General features: G+C 35.6%; 1 protein-coding gene across 7 annotated transcripts in view; it reads right to left on the reverse strand.

The window, feature by feature from the left end:
* PHTF2 (putative homeodomain transcription factor 2) overlaps window positions 1-20,033 on the reverse strand; it is a 113,389-nt gene that overhangs the window by 7,868 nt on the left and 85,488 nt on the right. For 6 of the 7 annotated variants that reach the window (XM_072759828.1, XM_072759825.1, XM_072759830.1 and 3 more), the window contains 6 exons: window positions 19,855-20,010; window positions 14,204-14,422; window positions 7,413-7,541; window positions 5,337-5,609; window positions 4,974-5,105; window positions 2,342-2,428 (listed from right to left, as the gene is read on the reverse strand). In XM_072759828.1, coding sequence (XP_072615929.1) covers window positions 2,342-2,428; window positions 4,974-5,105; window positions 5,337-5,609; window positions 7,413-7,541; window positions 14,204-14,422; window positions 19,855-20,010 — 996 coding nt within the window. The remainder of the gene's footprint in view (window positions 1-2,341; window positions 2,429-4,973; window positions 5,106-5,336; window positions 5,610-7,412; window positions 7,542-14,203; window positions 14,423-19,854; window positions 20,011-20,033) is intronic. The other variant, XM_072759826.1, reaches the window with a different exon arrangement.

The raw sequence follows: 20,033 nt of genomic DNA on the forward strand, positions 1-20,033 counted from the left end.
TATCTATACATACATTTGACATTATATTACAAGGGAATTATTAGGTCTTCCTGATGAATATCGTCTTTTTTGTCAAGCTTCCCTTTATCCCCCATTGTACTTAGACTACAGTCTATTTCATCTGATATTAATGTGAACTCACTGGCTTCCTTTTGGCTAGTATTTGCCTAAGGTATCTTTTTCTATCCTACAATCAAAACCTTTGAGTTATTATGTTCTGTGTGGCTTTTGTAGATAGGCATAGAAAGGCTTTATATTCATAGGAGTCAGACCTACTACAGGATGTACTTCAGGAACATGGAAATTATACCCAGAAGAAAAGGCAGAGATGCAATAAGGAATTCTGAGTACAGAAATCAGTCTTTTCCTCTTGGATGCTTTTACGATTTTTCTTTGTTTTTGGTGTTCTGCAGTTTCTCCAAATCATGTCTAAGTGTGGATTTACTTTTATTGCTTCTTCTCCTCCTTGTTGTGCTTTCTAAATCTGAAATTAATGTTTTTCATCAATACAGAAAAACTCTTAGCCACTATCTCTCCAAGTACTGCCCTCCTTCTCCTTCCCATCTGGAATTCTTACTGAGTATTTGTTGGATTTCCCGTATATATGTCTCAATCTCCTTTTCATATTTCCATCTCTTTATCTCCATTCTATATTATGGATCTTCCATCTCTTTCTTTTTAAAGATTTCATTCATTCATTCATTCATTCATTCATTCATTCATTCATTCATTCAGACACACAGAGAGAGAGAGGCGCAGAGACACAGGCAGAGGGAGAAGCAGGCTCCATGCAGGGAGCCTGACATGGGACTCGATCCCAGGTCTCCAGGATCACACCCAGGGCTGCAGGCGGCGCTAAACCGCTGCGCCACCGGGGCTGCCCCCTCTTCCATCTCTCATTCACGATTTTCAGCTGTCTTCAATCTATTTATTGTTTAGTGTGTTTTAAATGTTAATAACTGTATTTTTCTTTTCTCTGAAGTCCCTCCAGTTCTTTTTCAAATTTGTCTGTCCTTTTTTCCTAGTGTTACCTATGTCTTTATCTTATAGTTCCTATCTGATCAGTCTATTATCTGACATAGCCAGAGATCTAATCCTGCTGTTGGTCGACTGACTCACTCATGGTGGACTGTCTCTTTGCAGTCTTTTGAAACCTGAAGGGGCTTCATCTGTGGAAATCCTAGGAGGCCTAGGTTGAGGTCATATCCCCCCAAGAACAATCTTCGTTTTGCTTCTGCCAAATACCCAGGTATCCAGGAACCTAGGACCACTTTTCTTATTAACTTCTTGATACAGAAGTTATAGAACAAGATCTGTAATGTACATTTTAAACCCGGAAACTACAATAAGGGCAGACCTACAGTTATATATTCTTAGAAGAGAGACATATTCCCTCCTATTCTTGTCCGAGTCCAGGCAGAGTCAGATGGGCTTTCTTATTGTCCTCCTGTGCCGGTGAGTAGGCGGTATTTCTTACTCTACCTTCTCACTGGGACTGTAGTTGTTCAAGGGGCGGCATGTATTAGGAGGTATGTAGACTGAGGCCTCATTTTCTGTCCTCTTGGCACAGAATCTCAAGTCTCTAGGATACTAAGATTGACCATGTAACCTCATCTTATCCAAGGGCTGCTCCAAGCATTAACACATACACTTAATTGCTCTGTTTTTAAATTGTATCTTTAGTTTTGGCCCCTTACTGTCTTATAAACTCAGATATGTATGTAATATGTATATAAAAAAGCTTATATATGTATATTAAAAAGCTGAGGTTTTTTTTCCTCCCTCCTCCCCTCCAGCATTGTACAGTGCTTTAAAGCAGAAGAATCTTCAGGTAATCTAGTATGTCATATTAAAATGGAAGTTTAATTTTATAACCTAGAATATCCTGAGATATTTTGTGCTTCCTGACTAATCTTGGACAATGAGTTCCTTTTTAGAGCCTGAGGCAGTTAAGTCACAGTGACGATTCAGATATAAAATGAAAGAATTAGTGCTAAATGTGAATAAATCAGAGATTCATAAAAAATGGTCTGAAACAATCCCATAATTCTAGTCACTCATGTTTGTTTTGGGAAATAAAGATAACCAAGTGAATGGCAGATAAAAACTAATTCCTATACAGTCAATCAACAGACATCTGAGAACGCTAACCACTGTTCATGACATAGAGTTGAATTAGACACATATTTATTCTATGAAAAAAAAACTGGAAAAAAGCCCATTTTAAAACTTGTATTACTAGGTGTATAGGTACTTTGGTTGTTTATTAGAAAGCCTTCTGGAGTTAAATAATTATAAATGTGATTATCTAATTTCTACACATTGGAACAAGTCAACTCACCTGGGCACAACAGATAAACACAACTGATATAGTCAACAAGAAAGCAGATGAAACTATTACATCAACTGATCGCTGAGGACCTCGACGCTGGGGAAAAAAAGGGAAAACATTTTTAAATATATTTACTAATTAGCAGCTAATTCCATGCTTTCAATTAAAGTGTTGATCCATCCCTGCAGGTTGATCAAAGCTTACAATGTTGAAAATATACCTAATTTGTCAGATGAATTTAATTACAAAGTGTTACTATTTCCTGAGGATTGGCAATTCAGTGGAAATGAGGAATATATAGCACAGAATTCATGGCGTAACTTCCACAATTTTCATTTAATTTCAAACAGTCATCATTTATTCAACAAATGTTTCTTGAGCACCTGTTCAGGACGAGGTGCTGTGTTAGGTACTGGAAATAGAGCAGAGAGTGAAATAGACATGGCCCTACCTTCAAAGGAGCTAGCAGGGAGCCGCACAGCAAGCTTATAACCACAGCTATATGTGATTGGTTGTAATGAGCGCTATTAAAGGAAAGGTAAAGGATGCTTTGAGAAAACTGGTAGGGAATTTGTTGTAAACATGACTTCCTTAGGGAGACCTTTCCAGGCCCGCACTCCTAAGTCTCAATTATGAGTTAGGAAGATCTCCCTAATAAAGTGTTATTCATGCCAAAATAAGATGTCAGGGTATGATGGCACATGGCAGCATTCCTGGCAGAAGGAAGGGCAAGTGAGAGCACAAAACAGGAAAAATACTATCGCATTCAAAGAACTGAAGTGGTCTAGTGTGGCTGGAATGGAGAGCAAAGTGCTTCAAAACGAAACAGAGAGAGGCTTTCCTCAAGAGCTAGGTCATGAAGGGAATTACAGGCCTCGTTCAGATTTTGTTCTTTAGCCTAAGAGCAATGGAGAACCTCCAAAAAGTTTTAAGAATTATAAGATGAAACTACATTTTGAAAAGATCACTGGTGGCAGACTGAGGAATGTATTGGAAGGAGGGAGGCTGAATGCAGAAAGGCTGGTAACAGGCAACTACAGCTATAAAAAGCAGATGACTGACAGTTTTAATTAGGGTGGCGGATATGGAAACAAAGAAAAGTAAATGGACCCAAGATATATTTTGGAAGTAGAAGGGGTGGGAAATGGTGATAAGTTGGATATTGGAAATGCAAGGGAGGGAAGTAAATATCAAAGATAATTCCTAGGTCTAGGGCTACATGTTTCCCTCGCTGAAATGTAAGCTCCTAAAGGTAAGGACTTTCATGTTATCAGTAGTGGATATTACATGGTTAACATTAAATAAAACAATGTACAAAAGAATGTAACACCAAGTTAGAGTTGATAATGAGGAATTACAGGTGGCTTCTTACTAAGCCACATAACAAAGATCATATCCATCCCTCCATACGACAGGAAAGTCACACTGAGCAAAATAATCCAAGCCAATTTTTAGCATTTCCCAATGGAGTCTAACAAGTCATATCAATGAAAAGAATAATGCATTTTTTAAACAGAAGGGTAGACAGTGCAGTTTTTTTTACTTCTTTCATTGTTACTTCAAAAAAAAAAATAAAGATCTAGGTTTATTAGAGGGTTTCTGGTCTTTGGGTCAAATTTATTTAAGACCTGATTACGTCATGCATAATGAAAATCACTGTGTCTCAAAAGAAGTGCTTTCCTAAACCTAATTCAGATGTTTCCCATTTCCCTCCTAATTTTTATATCTTACTTCTATAATTAGGAAAGTTATTTAAAAAGATTAAAGGAAAAGAACAGCATGAAAAGAATGGCTTAGAATTGCAAGCGAACAGTAATAGACCACTTCAGTGAGGCTAAACTCACTGATTAGTTTTTTTTTAATTCTTTTTTAAGCAGTGGGCTCCCTCTGCTGGTTTCTGATAACCATTCTAGATAGAAATAAAATCTTTAAGCTTTCTAATGAGTAAATGTGGTGAGATTTATGAAGAAAAGATAAGTGTCAAACCTAAAAAAAACAAATCATACAGATAAACAAACAACCAGAATCAGACCTATAAATACAAAGAACAGACTGATGGTTGCCAGAGGTAAGGGGGATAGGGATGGTCAAAATGGGTGAAGGGTAGTGGGAGGTACAGGCTTCCAATCACAGAAAGAATAAGTCCCAGGAATAAATGGCACAGGTTAGGGCACATAGTCTATGGTAACTGTGTTAATGCTGTACGGTGACAGGTGGTAGCTACTATACTTGGTGGTAAGAATAGCATAACCTACAGAAAAAGTGAATCACTACATTGTACACCTGAAACTAACGTAATATTGTATGTCAACTATGCTTCCATTAAAAAAAAATTTTTAAAAAAAGATACATTTAGAACCATCTGATCTTGGAAAAATCTACCTAAAATGTATTTAAGCCGTTCAGACCTCTGGTGTTTTACTCTAAAGAACAAGTTAAACATTTATTTCGGATTTCTGCATATGGATTAAAAAGAATACTAAGTATGGCCACATTGTACCATGTTAGTACACAGGTAACTATACATTTAGACATACATACATATTGATAAAAAGACTGAAACTCAAAAAAAAAAAAAAAAAGACTGAAACTCTCAGAGGAAGTTAGCATGTTAACAGTATTTTTATCACCAGCATTCTACCTTAAGATAGGACCGGAGAGAGAGCCACATTTTTATATTCTGTACTTTCTTCAAACGGAAATGAGGAACTTCAGATTTTCGAGCTCTCCTTGCTGATGTTAAATGTCCAAAGAGTTTTGCAAAAAGTAATCGCTAAAAAAGATTAGGATAAGGATTAACTTTCAAGCAGATTACCACAGAAAAACAAAAATTGACAAAATATGGCTCGTTATGATTTTCTTTGGTTAAGTACTACAAAAACAAAACAGGAAAATAATTAGCAGATCAAAATGATTTAATGAAATACTAAAATACTTCAGAAATTCTTTAAATATTATGAAAAGTATAAAGTATTCTCTATTCTGAATTCTGTACTATACCCACCTGTTTATAAGTTCTTTCTGCTACACAGAGCAAAAAAAAGAAAATCCACACTAGAGACACACGAACCACAAAACTTATTATAACCATAGAAAGAACTATGACATCTTCATTAGAACCAAATGCAATCACATAAAGTTCTGAAGCAGAATGTGCTGTGAGTTGTTCCAAGTCTGTAGCTTGGGAGAGTCGGAAAACAAATGGAGTTAAACCCAGGATTAGAGAGATTGCATTTCCAAAAATCTGGTATCCTATTCCTGGTATATGGTTGTTCACCTTTATAGAGAAAGAAAAAAAATTGTACATAAATTTTATCTACAGCAAAATGAATTTCTATTAAGCATTATCTCATTTATAGCAATATGAAATCATTTTGTTAAAATGAGTTTTAATACATGAATTATGAAATATAAATTTATTCAAAGTTTGAAGTATATTACAGTCAAATTGTAAGTCATTAGGTCTTCAAGCTTTTTTTTTTTAAGATTTTATTTATTTATTCATGAAAGACACACAGAGAGAGAGAGAGGCAGAGACACAGGCAGAGGGAGAAGCAGGCTCCATGCAGGGAGCTCAATGCGGGACTTGATCCCAGGACTCTAGGATCACGCCCTGAGCCGAAGGCAGGTACTAAACTGCTGAGCCCCCAGGAATCCCCAGGTCTTCAAGTTTTTAAAAATAGGTTATCAGATTTTTTTTAAAGATTTTATTTATTCATTTATGAGAGACACAGAGAGAGAGGCAGAGACATAGGTAGAGGGAGAAGCAAGCTTCCTGCAGGGAGCTCAATGTGGGACTTGATCCCAAGACTCTGGGATCACGACCTGAGTCAAAGGCAGATGCTCAAACGCTAAGCCACCCAGGCATCCCTCATTATCAGATTTTTAATTCACTAAATAGATGCAAAAGAATGAACCATCTTGGTCTTACCTAGATCTGGAAAAAATAAATTCTATGTATGTCATTATTTCAAAAGTTAGAAATATTCACAAATACTTCAGTATTAAAAAGAATGAGATCTCATTTCCACTTAAATTTGGTTCATAAAAAGAAAAATCAAGAATTTTATTTGACAAACTTGCAACTTGTGTCTTCCTTCAAAGAGTTCAAAATACAAATGGGTATCTCCTTAAACTCTCAAACCATTTTAGAAGAGAGAGTATGTTAGAGAGGGAACAAAATTAAGTGAGAAAGAGGGGAAAAAGGAATTATAAAAAAGGAAATTGGAACTTTAAATAATGGAAAATAATAAGACTGGTAGGAGTATGAGGGATCTTAAATACCAGCTAACTTTTTATCATCATATTATCCATTCTGTAAATGACCTGCTAGTTCACAGTTGTTAAGGTATGGAGCACCAACTATATCCAAATCTCCAGGGACTCCTTCTGCATATGTAATAGGAAGGAGATCAATTTGTAGCACGGTTACTTTTAATTTCTGTCCTCCATGAAGTATGCACAATAGTTCTAACACAACTAACAAAAGACAAGAAATTTAGAATGGCAAGTTAAATTATGACTAGCTGTCCAGAAGAATCAGATAAAATTTAAAAAGTGTAATGATCTGATAAAAGACACAATTTAATAGAAACTGAAATTAAAACCCTTACTATTTGTACTCCACCTCCTCACACTGCTCAAGATTTTCACCCCACTAGCTGCATCACTTCTATATATTTAAGTGGGCAAGTATCATACAAATATTTTACTTTGAATTTTGAGAGTACTAATAAATAAATGAAGCAGGAGGGATGATACAGGAGAAAAATAAGCCTTCAGCAACACTTGTGTATCTAGCGCCTCCTCAGTCTGATCCATAAAAAACAAAAGAAAGAGTAACATAAAAGAAAGAAATTTTACATTGTTTCATCTAATCTTGGTTAGAAGAACGAAAACATTAAAAGATGACAGTGGATTGGTGAGAAATCACCATTTAAATCACAGTGCCAAATATACATAACTTCTTAAAGTTGAAGAAATAAGGTTAAGTTGTAAATATAACATCCTAGTAATTATTTAATACATAAATAACCAATGTCTTATTCTTGAACTAAAAGAATAAAATTTAAAAACTCACTCTGTTCATTATCATTCCACTGATTTCAAGCACAGACATGTCTGCTTTCTTACAGTCATTGCCTTCCCATACTATAGCACTGATTTTTTCTAATCCTGGGTGGGAACTATGCAGCCAGGGCAAATGACTCTATAAAAAAGAAACAGAAATCAGTGAATACATTTATCACATCTCATAAATAAAACATGTGTGTGTATATATATAAACTACACTAAAAAACAAATTGATGAATACATTTATCATATTTTATAAATAGAACACACATATACATATTTCTCTGAATATGGGTATATGTGTATTTACAAATACTCAAAATCAGTGACTCTAGAATTCTGTTAATATTAATTAGCATATACATTAAGCAGATGGCATATGAAATTACACAGTCATAAAGAAGTTAAGAACTTCCTATAACAGGTATTAGGCAAACTAATTGTTCAAAAATCCTTTAAAATGTATCAGCAAAAGCACTTAGTTGTCAATTTGTCTACATAGCTACTAATATACTCCTGTTCCAAGACAAATGGATGCCAGTTTGTTCTTATTACTGACTCTCCAGCTTATGGTCATTCAATACAAAAGCAGATGACAGGTATGGCTTAAACCTCTTTAAAAGATGAAACGGTGATACAATCTCATCCTGAAAGAGACTCTCCCTCACACCCTCAGCCTCAGTATCTGATTGAGTTACTTTTCTGATATTTTAATCTAGAGATTCCCCAGAGGATTAACTTAACTTTTTTCCCCCCTTAGAGTAAATATTGCAAACAGAAGCATATGGAACTATAAGTACTCTCCCAAGAATTAAGCACCTCTCAGTTTTTCAAGGAAGAGAAAAGAACAATTGAGAGTGTTAATACACAGGATCAGATGCTTAAGTTTGGGGTGTTTGGTTTGTTTAGGTTTATATTTAAAAAAACAAAACTGTGGAGCTCCTGGCTGTCTCTTTTGGTGGAGTGTGCAATTCTGGATCTTGGGGTCGAGAGTCTGAGCCACACATTTGGGTGCAGAGATTATTTAAAAATAAAACCTTTTAAAAAATAAATGAAAGTTCAAAACACGATAGTTGGGATTAAAAATAGCAACAAAATGAATACAAAACTAATCTTTACATTATCAGACATAAGAGAAGTTAACATTAAAAGATGAGACCCCAAATGGATGAACCTGTTTATGTTACAAGTATTGCTAATTTATTTTTATAATTTATTTCATTAAAATAACTTATAACAATAAACAGAAGATTCTACTATAGTTATATTCATCCTTGGAAGAACAAAAATGTGATTAAAATATGGTAAAGATATGTATTTGAAAACTTAAGGAATATAATCTTTTCCTGTAGGGAGAATAAAATTACATTGATTCATTTTGATTAAAGATATAATACTTTAATAGTATGTAAGAAAACAGAAATGGGAAGTTATTAGCATTCTGACATACATTAATTTTCTTTATGTAAAGCTAGATACACCATATTTACTATAAGTAGAATAAACAGTGATGAATAATTATAGACAAACCATAATGCCAGTAGCCATATTATTGGCAAGGCTCTTTTACATTTAGTTTATTTGACTATGAAAAAGTTTCCATTAAAAATTTATCTTTTCCAAAGATATAATATTTTAATATACATTAACCATCAAAGCATATATTTCACTACTGGAGAGCCTTAAAAACTGTAAGATACTAGTTATTAACTATTCACTTAATTCCACAAATGAATATTCCACAAAATGTTCTAGCTAGGATAGAAGTAATCTGTGCCAAAATACATATCAAACTTTCCATGGAAATCTAGTTAATTATGAAACAGAACAGAACTGAAAAGACAGAACAAGTGGGAGAAATTGAATGCAGAATGTAAAGGCTGAGAGGTGAGGTTTCAACCACTGATTTACAGGCTTCTAATCTTTTTAAACTCTCAAGTCTGTTAACAGTAAATTAATGGCTTCCCAATTACATGAAGCAAGGCTTATCAAGAAAGTCTACCTAGAGACAGAAATAGAATTCAAGAAGCTCTTCACCCTCCTTCCAAAAGTATTCATTTTGCCCAGCTACCTTTGCAGTTCTTTTAACTAGTGTCTGATATCATCTTTCTGTTTCTAGAAAGCCAGAAGGCAGGTGAAAAGACAGCAACCAGAAACTGGTGAATTTAAAGAGTTAACTGAAAAACAAACAAACCACCCTGTATCTGTGTGTGTGAACATAGATACACCCTGAATCTGTGTGTGTGAAATATATTCTGAAACAACAGTCTTGTGGAAACATGCACTGCCTACAGTGTGTCAAGAACAGCACTGCAGGAAACACTTTTTCAAAAAGGCTCAAGGAAAACATCAGGGCAAATAATTCTATTTCAAAAATCTCAACTATTGCCTGAAAACCTTAACACTTAAATGGTGGTACGTTTTATTTCAAGTAAATTCACCATGACAACTGCTTCACTGGGGTTTCTACCTGTGGGAACTGTACCCATGAAAATTTGGTTTTACCTACTGAAAAATGAATCTCACTTGAACATGGCCTCATACTTTATTATATACTCAGCCATGACTAGAGGAGAGCAATTTTCTGCTGTAGAAATGTTTCAGTGATTATTGCCAAAGAAAATAAAATAAAATAAAACTACAAATTTGGTAACATCCTGACTAGAACATCCTGACTAGAATGGATGGATACAAATGCTCGGTTTCTTCACAAGGAGGGATTTTGCAGTCTTTATGGTGGGCAGAAAAACGGCCCTCCAAACCTAATACAGACTTTAGTCATAAGAGAAAAAAACTGGTAGCTTTGCATTAAAGGGAGCTAATTTCCATTACATGGATACTATTAAAACTGAAAATATAAACTTATTTTTTAGAAGCCTGAGAATAATAAATGTGTGTAAAATCATGTCTTGAATCCAAAAGCAATAGCAATGTAAGCCTATGGTACTATAATATGCAGAGTGGAACATTAAAAATCTTACTAAAAAAAAAAAGCAGAGTGGTGTGATATATTTAGGGCCAATTTATTCTGTATAGCATGCATTAAAAACAATTTGGCATGCTTTGAAAAAATTTATTTCCTTTCACTCAATCTTTGTTAAACACCTACTATGTACTAAGCACTGTGTGAGTCAGCATGAGGAAAGAACACATGGCCCCTGCTTCTATGCTTTTTTTATGGAATCACTGGGAAATTAGCTCTGTGGCATTTTCCTAAACTTCAATTCCAGTTATTATGCTCAGTGACGTAGATGAATATCCCGATGACTCATCCAACACCCTATTCTCATGGGCTGTTCATTGTTTTCTTCACTTCTTAAATTCCAGTAGACCTTCAGCTACTCATGGCCACAGCCTGAACCTTGTCAACACACCGAAATGCTCGACTTGCTCGACTTCTGAACTAAGTCTTCAACCACAACTCCTTTTTTCAGGTGTCTCAAATCTCCAATTCTAAAACCCTTCTAAACACACCTATCCTTCAATCCATCTGTCCCTTCTTGGTTTCATTTCCTTCTTCAAACTAAGAAGTCTGGATTCTTACCATATCCATTACTCCCTGGCCTCTCCTGTCCCCTGAGTAGCAACTATTTACTGAGCACCTACATTGTGTGACTCTGGTGCATTATTTAGTTCCAAGCTCCAATTTTTCTCATCTATAAAATAATTATATAAATACATTAAAAATGCACCACATTGTCATAGGTTGTGAGAATTACATGACATAATGCAGCAGGATTATTTTGCACAGTGCCTGGCAGATAGTGAATGCTTTTTGAGTGTTTGGTATTCTTGATTACCACAACTGAACTCCAGAGAGTATCACACAACTGTGTGGATTGGGCAACCACAAATTCCTGGCTTCAGATTCCAGCTAGACCCTCAACAATGCGGCAGTGTGACGCTAAATACATGCACACATACTCTCCATTTCCCACAAGTGATAACTTTGAGCCTTCATAACCATCTACAAGCCCCCAGTCCTATCATCTCTCTTACCGTTAATAGACCTCTTGCACCTTCATCATCTACTCTAAGCACTTCTCATTCTCCTTCTATTTCAGCAAAAGATGTGTTCTCCTTCCTACTGAAGGCAAAACTTCCTAATTATGCTTCCCCTCCAGAATCATAAGAAATCTCATTCAACAACTTCTTCTCTTACAGCTATTCAATCCTTCCCTCCCGGTTTTCCCTATGTATACATATACACACTCAAGTGGCTCACATCTCAGGGTAAGGGGACCAAAACATTTTGTCAATTCTATTTCTCTATCTTTTAACAATGTTTATGGCTTAATTTGTGGCCCCAAATTTTAAATTTTTAGGATATTTGAAATTTATCATTTTTGATATTTGCTTGTGGTTTTTTTATCTTCTTTAAAAAATTCTTCTCTTGGGGCGCCTGGTGGCTCAGTCAGTTAAGCAGGTGACTCAGTTTCAGCTGGTCATGATTTCAGGGTTGAGACTGTGCTTGATATGGGGATTCATGCTGAGCATGAAACCTGCTTGGGATTCTCTTTTTCCCTCTCCCTCTGCCCTGGAATATATTTTTGTGTATGAATAATCATTTGACCTACAACTATATACAGAAGAGTCCATCCATCCTTTCCCCACTGGTTGTAATGCCACTTATGTATTAGGGATCCATATAAACACATACTACTTCAGGGTATTCTATTCTGTCCCATAGGTCTATTTTTTTATATGCTGCCTTGGTCTGCTTGGGCTGCTATAACAAAATATCATGGACTGGATGGCTTAGAAACAACAGATAGGGCAGCCCCGGTGGCTCAGTGGTTTAGCGCCGCCTGTAGCCCAGGGCCTGATCCTGGAGACCCAGGATCAAGTCCCACATCAGGCTCCCGGCATGGAGCCTGCTTCTCCCTCTGCCTGTGTCTCTGCCTCTCTCTCTCTCTCTGTGTGTCTCTCATGAGTAAATAAATAAATTAAAAAAAAAAAAAACAGATATCTATTCCTCACAGTTCTGGAGGCTGGAAGTCCAAAGATCAAGATGCTGGCAGATTTGGTGTCTGATGAGATCCTACTTCCTGGTTCACCTCCTGGTTTTTATAGTCAAAAAGACTAAACTCTTTTTGCTGTAACCTCACACAGTGGAAAGGGCAAGGCAGCTCTCTGGGGTATCCTTCCTAGAGCTCTACCCTTATGACCTAATTACCCCCCAAAATGCCCCATCTCCAAATACCACCACCTTGGGCATTTGGTTTCACCATATGAACCGGTGGCTGGGAGGGGGTGGGCACAAACATTCATTCAGTCCATAGCATACAACTATCCCATACTACCTTTATTACTATACTTTTTTAAAATTTAAATTCAGCCAACGTATTGTACATCATTAGTTTCAGATGTAGTGTTCAATAATTCATCAGCTGCATATAACACCCAGTGCTCATCACATCACATGCCCTCCCCAATGGCCATCACCAGTTACGCCATCCATCCACCCACCTCTCCTTCTGCAACCCTCAGTTTGTTTCCCAGAGTTAAGAGTCTCATATGGTTTGTCTCCCTCTCTTATTTTTTCCCATTCAGTTTTCTCTCCCTTCCTATACTTTTAAAATAAATTTTTATATCCAGTTGGGAAAGTCTCCCTGTTGTTCTCTTAAACTGTTTTAGTTATTCTTGACATTTTGCTCTTTAATGTAGACTTTAAATCTAAGTTCAACCAGACAAACACAACTGGTAGGATTTTGACAGAAAAAGCAGTGTGATAAAGGGTATCTCTGACATGTTTCTGTATTTAATAGAAATACTCCTAAAATTTCATTGTTAAAATATGATAGGCTTTTAGAAGGTTCTTTGGCAGCTACCCTTTAGCAGATTAAGTAAGTTCCCTTCTAACTATAATTTTTTAAGAGTTTACTTGGTTTTATTATTAGAGTTTGATGAAAAGTTTCATGAGGGAAAGAAGAGGAAGAGTGAGGATTTTAAATGACCATGGGTTTCCAGACTGTGAATGGAATGATGGAGAGCTCACTCACTAAGACTTTGAGCGCCATCACAGATTTACAAGAGAAAATGGGGTGTTTGGTTAAATTTGAGAACCTGGTGGGGCAATTCAAAAGAAGATATGGTTTGGATGTATGCTGTCCAATATGGTAACCTACTCACACGTGGCTAGTGAGCACTTGAAAAGTGGCTGGTCCACATGAGATGTACTGTAAGAGTTCACAATAGACTTTGAAGATGTATAAAAAAAGTAAAATATTTCATTAGTATTTTTTACACTGGTTATATGTTGAAGTGATAATATTTTGAGTATACTGGGTTAAGTAAAATATATTAAAATTAATTTCAACATTTTAAACATTTTAAATGAGGCTACCAGAAAACTTAAAATTACATATGTGACTCTCATTATATTTTTGTTGGACAGCATTACTAAAGCTCTTGGGAGATGTAAATCTGATATTCATGAGATAGAGATTTATGAATCATAATTTTATCGGTGGAGTTAAGGCCACAAGTGCTGATCCAACCATGAAGTATGTTGACTGAAAAAAAGACTAACGCATCTAAAACACAAATTGACTTATAAAACTCCATTTACCAACAACTTCTCAGGAATGTAAGTTTGCAAGCCGAGAGATACAACCATAATATAAATACTGAAATTCTATGTTCCAATGAAGCCAGACTACAGCTCACATGAAGAAACAAATCATAGGACTATTACTTTAACTGAATGTAAGCTTTTTTTCCACCTCTATAAAATCTGTACATACATTAAAAAAAGCTGGACTGAGAGCCCCAAATAACCCAATGCTGTAAACCAACCTGATGAAAAGGGTCGTCTCTATATTCTTTTTTCACACTTGGATTAATTTGAGGATTTTCCATATCTGTCTCACTGGTACAAGATGACCGGCATTCTGCACAGTGTAACAAGTCTTCCCATAATACATCTTCTGTTTCAGATTCTGGCCTTGTACTTTCAGAATCCTGTCTGGAACTTGAACAGCGAGAGCTGCAACTAGTACCCGATTTAGGGGCATCCTGAAATCAAGATATTCTTTGACATTAATGCAATTTATGTACCCTTTCCAACTCAAAGGATTCTATCAGAACCATATACTGCTATTTTTTTTTTTGCTATAACAACAAATACACTGCCAAATGACAGTGAAATAGAGAGCAAAACATTAAAAATAAGCTTTTAAGGAGTAACTAAATGTCCTCATTTCAAAATTTATTTAACTTCACATCTCAGCTTCAAGTGTTATTTTGCATGCGAAGGTTGTGCCTATTTCCTCCTAAATTTTTCTACACAGTTCAGAATTAAGTTTGTATGGACTGTATAGTCAGTGAATATTAACCACCTTTAACTGATGTGTTTAATGGAGTTATTTCCTTACTGTAGTCTTTTTTAGCAACACAAGATCTCATGTATCTACTGTTTTTGTTTTTCAAACAGAAGTTCAATAAATTGATGTAAAATTAATAATCTATCCCAGGAAGATAATTGCCAACTCATGTTTTTGAGATAATCTATGGCATAAAAGTGAAAAACTAAAAAGCACAAGTTAAATAATTTCTAATCAGTTTCCTTTTTTCTTGCAGCTATTATTGTGCAAAATAAATATTTTTGGGTAAAAGTTTGATGTAATAATTCAAAATAACTTTTACTGAATAAAGAATGATAATAGCTATCTTTATAGCCAAGTATGCTGAAATTCTCAGATTTGTTTTTAATTATCCTGTCACTAAGACCGTCAATTTCACCTTTAAAATGTTTTAGATGTATCCCTTTCTTCTTCTTGTGCTATCATCAGAGTTCAGACTTTATCATCCATATCTTGTTTGCTATAAAGAGCCTCCAAATTGGCCCCCAATCTGAAAGGCCTTCCCCACTTTCCAGATTATCTTCCTAAAGTGAGCTTTTTCCCACTCCTCTGACCAAAGTCCTTCTGTGACTTCCCACTGCTCTCCTGGATGAAGTTCAAATTCCTTCACCAGCCTTCAAATGTGCTCCTTTTTGGACTTTATTCTCCACTTGTCCCTACCATCAGCTTCTCCCCCAGGGACACTGGGCTACTCCCTAGCCCCTAAACACAGCTTGTTCCTTGTCACTCCAGCCTCCAATTATGTGTTTACCTTGTATCCTACTCTCCTCTACAACCAAGTGTCAGGAAAACACCATCTGTGTCCCTTTCTAACCTGTTTTCCTCGTTTCTGACCCTTGCTTAGTCTTCTGGCAATGGGGAATAAAACTATCTTAAAGAGACACTGAAAATTATATGAGCACTGTAGCTTTCAATACAAACCAGGTACAAAGCAGGAGCTCCACAAATGTTAGTTTTGCAGCTTTCTACTTAGAGTGATCCCTTAGTCCCTAAAGTGAGGTTATTATTATTTACTTCCATGACAATAAATTTTACTTTGCTATTCAGCATCTCTATTGTCTGTGTTATTAAATGTTCACGTACTTAGTATTCTCAAGTAAATCATAACTCTCAAATACACTGTAAGTCGATGAAGACAAAAACCAATTTTTTTTGCTACCCTTACCATATGTAATAAAACATCCTGAATGAATGAGACAGGTTTTTGATAATTAATTAATTAATATTAGAATGGGGCCCCATGAATATATATTTAGTGTCTTAAGGATTTGTGGGAAAAGAATTATTTGTTTGAAGGAAGGAGAAGTAAAAATGTTTTGAAAGAGTTGAGCAGGAGAGCAGAGAAATAAAAAGAAAATACAGAAAGAAAAAAGGTAAAAAATCAGTCTGTTTTATAAAAAGCACCCCAAAAATGTTTGATTTACTAACGTCAACCAGAATACTCAAAGCATACACAATTTTTAATCATAACTGTTTTCATTAGATAGTAAGGCACAGAAAGTATTAAGTAACCAGTAATCGCTCACCTAAAATTTTTGATAAAACTAGCTTTTATCTATCACCAACTTCTGATGCAGACTTGCTCATCTGGTACAGAAATGAGTAACAAGATTAAAGGCCTGATGATTATTTAAGTGAAACTAATGGGTGATTTCAGAAATATCTTTGTTTATAAATGTATTTTGCCAAATTCTGATTAATAAGTGGGCCATTTTATAAATGGAAAATCTAAAACTTATGACCTATGACCACTTGTATGTCAAAAAGAATTTTACCGCAACATTTAGGTGACTAATGGCCACTTTGAATTTCACAAAATATTGCTGAAAAAAGGCTTTCTTCTCCTTGGTGCTGCCTGCGGAAGTGGCAGCCATCTATTGCTGGGCATCATGGCTGCCCTCAGACCTCTGGTGAAGCCCAAGATCGTTAAAAAGAGGACCAAGAAGTTCATCCGGCACCAGTCAGACCTATATGTCAAAATTAAGCGCAACTGGCAGAAACCCAGAGGCACTGACAACAGGGTATGCAAAGATTCAAGGGCCAGATATTGATGCCCAGCATTGGTTATGGGAGCAACAAGAAAACAAAGCACAGGCTGCCTAGTGGCTTCTGGAAGTTCCTAGTCCACAACTTCAAGGAGCTTGAAGTGCTGCTGATGTGCAACAAATCTTATTGTGCAGAGATTGCTCACAATGTATCCTCCAAGAACTACAAAGCCATTGTGGAAAAAGCAGCCCAGCTGGCAATCAGTCACCAATCCCAATGCCAGGCTACACAGTGAAGAAAATGAATAGATAGCTTATGTTCATGTCATATTTGTGTTAATAAAACCATAAAACTATAAAAAATGCTGAAAAAAGGCTAAAAATTGGAAAATTTTGCATTACAGAAAATAGCTCAAGTTAATAGCTCATTTAACTTGGTCCAGTCTGCTTATTTTAAATCTTTTGACAGCTAAAACTCTGAGCATATAATCAATTATTTATTTGAAGGGAATAAGAATTTATAACATAAATGCTTTATACCAGGCAATTGTGTATAATCTTATTTAGTACTAACAATCTGAGGAGGTTGGTCTCCTCTCTGTACAGATGCAGAAACTGAGACTCAGAGAAGTTAAATAATTTTTCCAAAATCACTTAAATATTCTGAGTCCAAGCCCATGGTTTCTTCATTATGCTTCTTTCTCATCAAATGTTACTTTCATTAGATGAAAAGCTAATTTTCAACAGGGAATAAAAATTGAAAGACACTTGTAGAGTTAAACAAAGCAGGAAAGAGTAGGAAACAGGGTAAATGCTTAAAGGAAGTTATCAATTCCACAGGACACCTCCTATTCTAAATAATCAAGTAACTCCACTACCATCTTCCAAACAGGAGACTAGAAGACAACCAGATAAATATCGCAGATAGTAGAAAAAGGTAACTGAAAAGAAGAAAAAGTAGAAAAGTACTGAAAAAAGTACTGAAAAGTACTGAAAAAAGTACTGAAAAAACTGAAAAGTAGAAAAAGTAGAAAAACAAACTGGGGCAGGGGTGGAGTTGGGAGGAAGAGGGGTTAAGTGAAAGTCTACACACTAAATGACAAGATTACCACTTCATTCCCAATCCCCTTGATGACAAATGCCATGGCAGCCTAGAATAATATCTACTACTCTCATACCACCAGCAGATTGGATGATTCTTCCTAAAAAACTAAAAACCCCTAAAAAAGTATATCTATAGATATTGACATAAAGGAGGCTTATAACAAATGGGTGTGTCCCTAACCAGTCATTTTATAATGAAGAACACCAGATCTATCCATGCACAAAGTGCGTTCCAAAAGGAGTTCCTTGTGTCTCACCCTTAAAGAAAAATATCACTAGTAATTTGAAAAGAACAGAATAGATACATAAAGATGTAAAACAACACTATAACACTACTGTTTCCTGTCTCAATTTTATTCATACAAAGGAATTTTTGTTTTGCTTTCTTAAAATACCTCGTAAGGTTGGCTTGATTTGAGAGTCAGAATTTTCTTTCTTTTTTTTTTTTTATGATAGTCACACACAGAGAGAGAGAGAGAGAGAGAGGCAGAGACCCAGGCAGAGAGAGAAGCAGGCTCCATGCACCGGAAGCCCGATGTGGGACTCGATCCCGGGTCTCCAGGATTGCACCCTGGGCCAAAGGCAGGCGCTAAACCCCTGCGCCACCCAGGGATCCCTGAGAGTCAGATTTTCTTGAACTGCAATGCAGCTTTTAAAATATCTTCTAGTTCTAAAGCTCCCTACTTAACAGATAAAGAATCTGAAGACCAGGTTTTATTTTGAGGTAATCTTTTATATCATTAAAAAAAGACTTAAAACAACCAATGCCTCCTAGCTAATTATCAGCATTACTTAGCCTGAAATCCAGAAGTTTTATTCATTAAAATAATTATATTTAATATTTATTTAAAAGTTGAGATCCTTAGGATGTTGTTCTGTTCTTCAAGAATCTCAACAGTTCAAAATATAGCTGCAAATCAAGAAGAACAAATATTATGGGGTGAGAAAAGTACTTCTAAAGCCCAATAATTTATTCTATTGGAGCAAGTGAAGATCTTCTATAGATGACCTGGAATCCCTTCCAAGACCAACTGACTTGACTATACTACTGAAGTTCACCAGACTGAACTTCAAAAGAAACAGGGGACAATATATCATATGATCTGTGTGAACAGGTAAAGAGCAGACACACTGGCATTAGGGGTGTCTATGACAGCTACCGAAAGAAGAAACACAGCCAGTCACCACTAAGATTAAATAGAGATATAACCACAGAGAAGATTGTATGAAGAACAAGTAACTCTTCTAAGCTTAGAATAATCAAGGTATGCACACTCCTGCACAGGATAATACCTGATTTTTCAAAAGTATAGCCCTAAATCATCAATAAAAAAATTCTAATATAGTTTAAAAAGAGAAGGCAATGTGCATCAAAAAGTGTCATAAGTGACATTTGCCTTGAAGTGAGATAATGAAATGTTCTGTCCATAGAATAAAAACTAAAAATACAATTGAATGAAATTCTTTTTCTATTTAAGTAGTTGTAAGGGATATGATAACTTCAAGTGATGTGAGAAAGTTGGAAAAGGGTTTAGAGAAAAACAAATATTAAAAAAGAAAGAATCAAAGGAGAAAAAAAGAATTGAATTTTATAGTATGGGCAGCTTAATAACTAGTGATAGTAACATGAAGAAAGTCACTTAGAATGATAACTGCTATCATCAAGAAGCTACAAAACCTTACAAATTGTGAAAAAGACTCACACAGGAGTTCATAGAGTGTCTCTCTAGGATGATTGTCTTTAAAAGTAAACAACAAACTGAATGTATGAGTCTTCAGAGATAATGCACAAAAGGAATACAAAAGTGTAGCTATCATGTGTGCAATACATAAATCTAAAACTGCTACTCCATTAATCCAGATCATATAACAAGATAATTGACAGTGATGGGAAATAAACTTATTTCAATGATTATATTCAATTGTTGGAAGAAGTTGTAAATTAGTAACACATAAAATAGGTATATATACACATATGTAAGGACAAAGTCTATACCTCATTAGGGTAATGTTTCTTATAATGGTGTGACTTTCTGTTCCGAAGAATGCTCTCAGAAGTCCTGTCCATGTGACGGCGTAATGGGTATCCCGTTTCAGGACCTTCCTCACTGGAGACTTCATCAGAGACATTTGTTATTGTCCTTTGAGTATCCTAAGTTGGGAGTACACAAAGAG

This window comes from Vulpes vulpes, chromosome 5 (genome assembly GCF_048418805.1).
Source record: "Vulpes vulpes isolate BD-2025 chromosome 5, VulVul3, whole genome shotgun sequence".
Lineage (NCBI taxonomy): Eukaryota > Metazoa > Chordata > Mammalia > Carnivora > Canidae > Vulpes > Vulpes vulpes.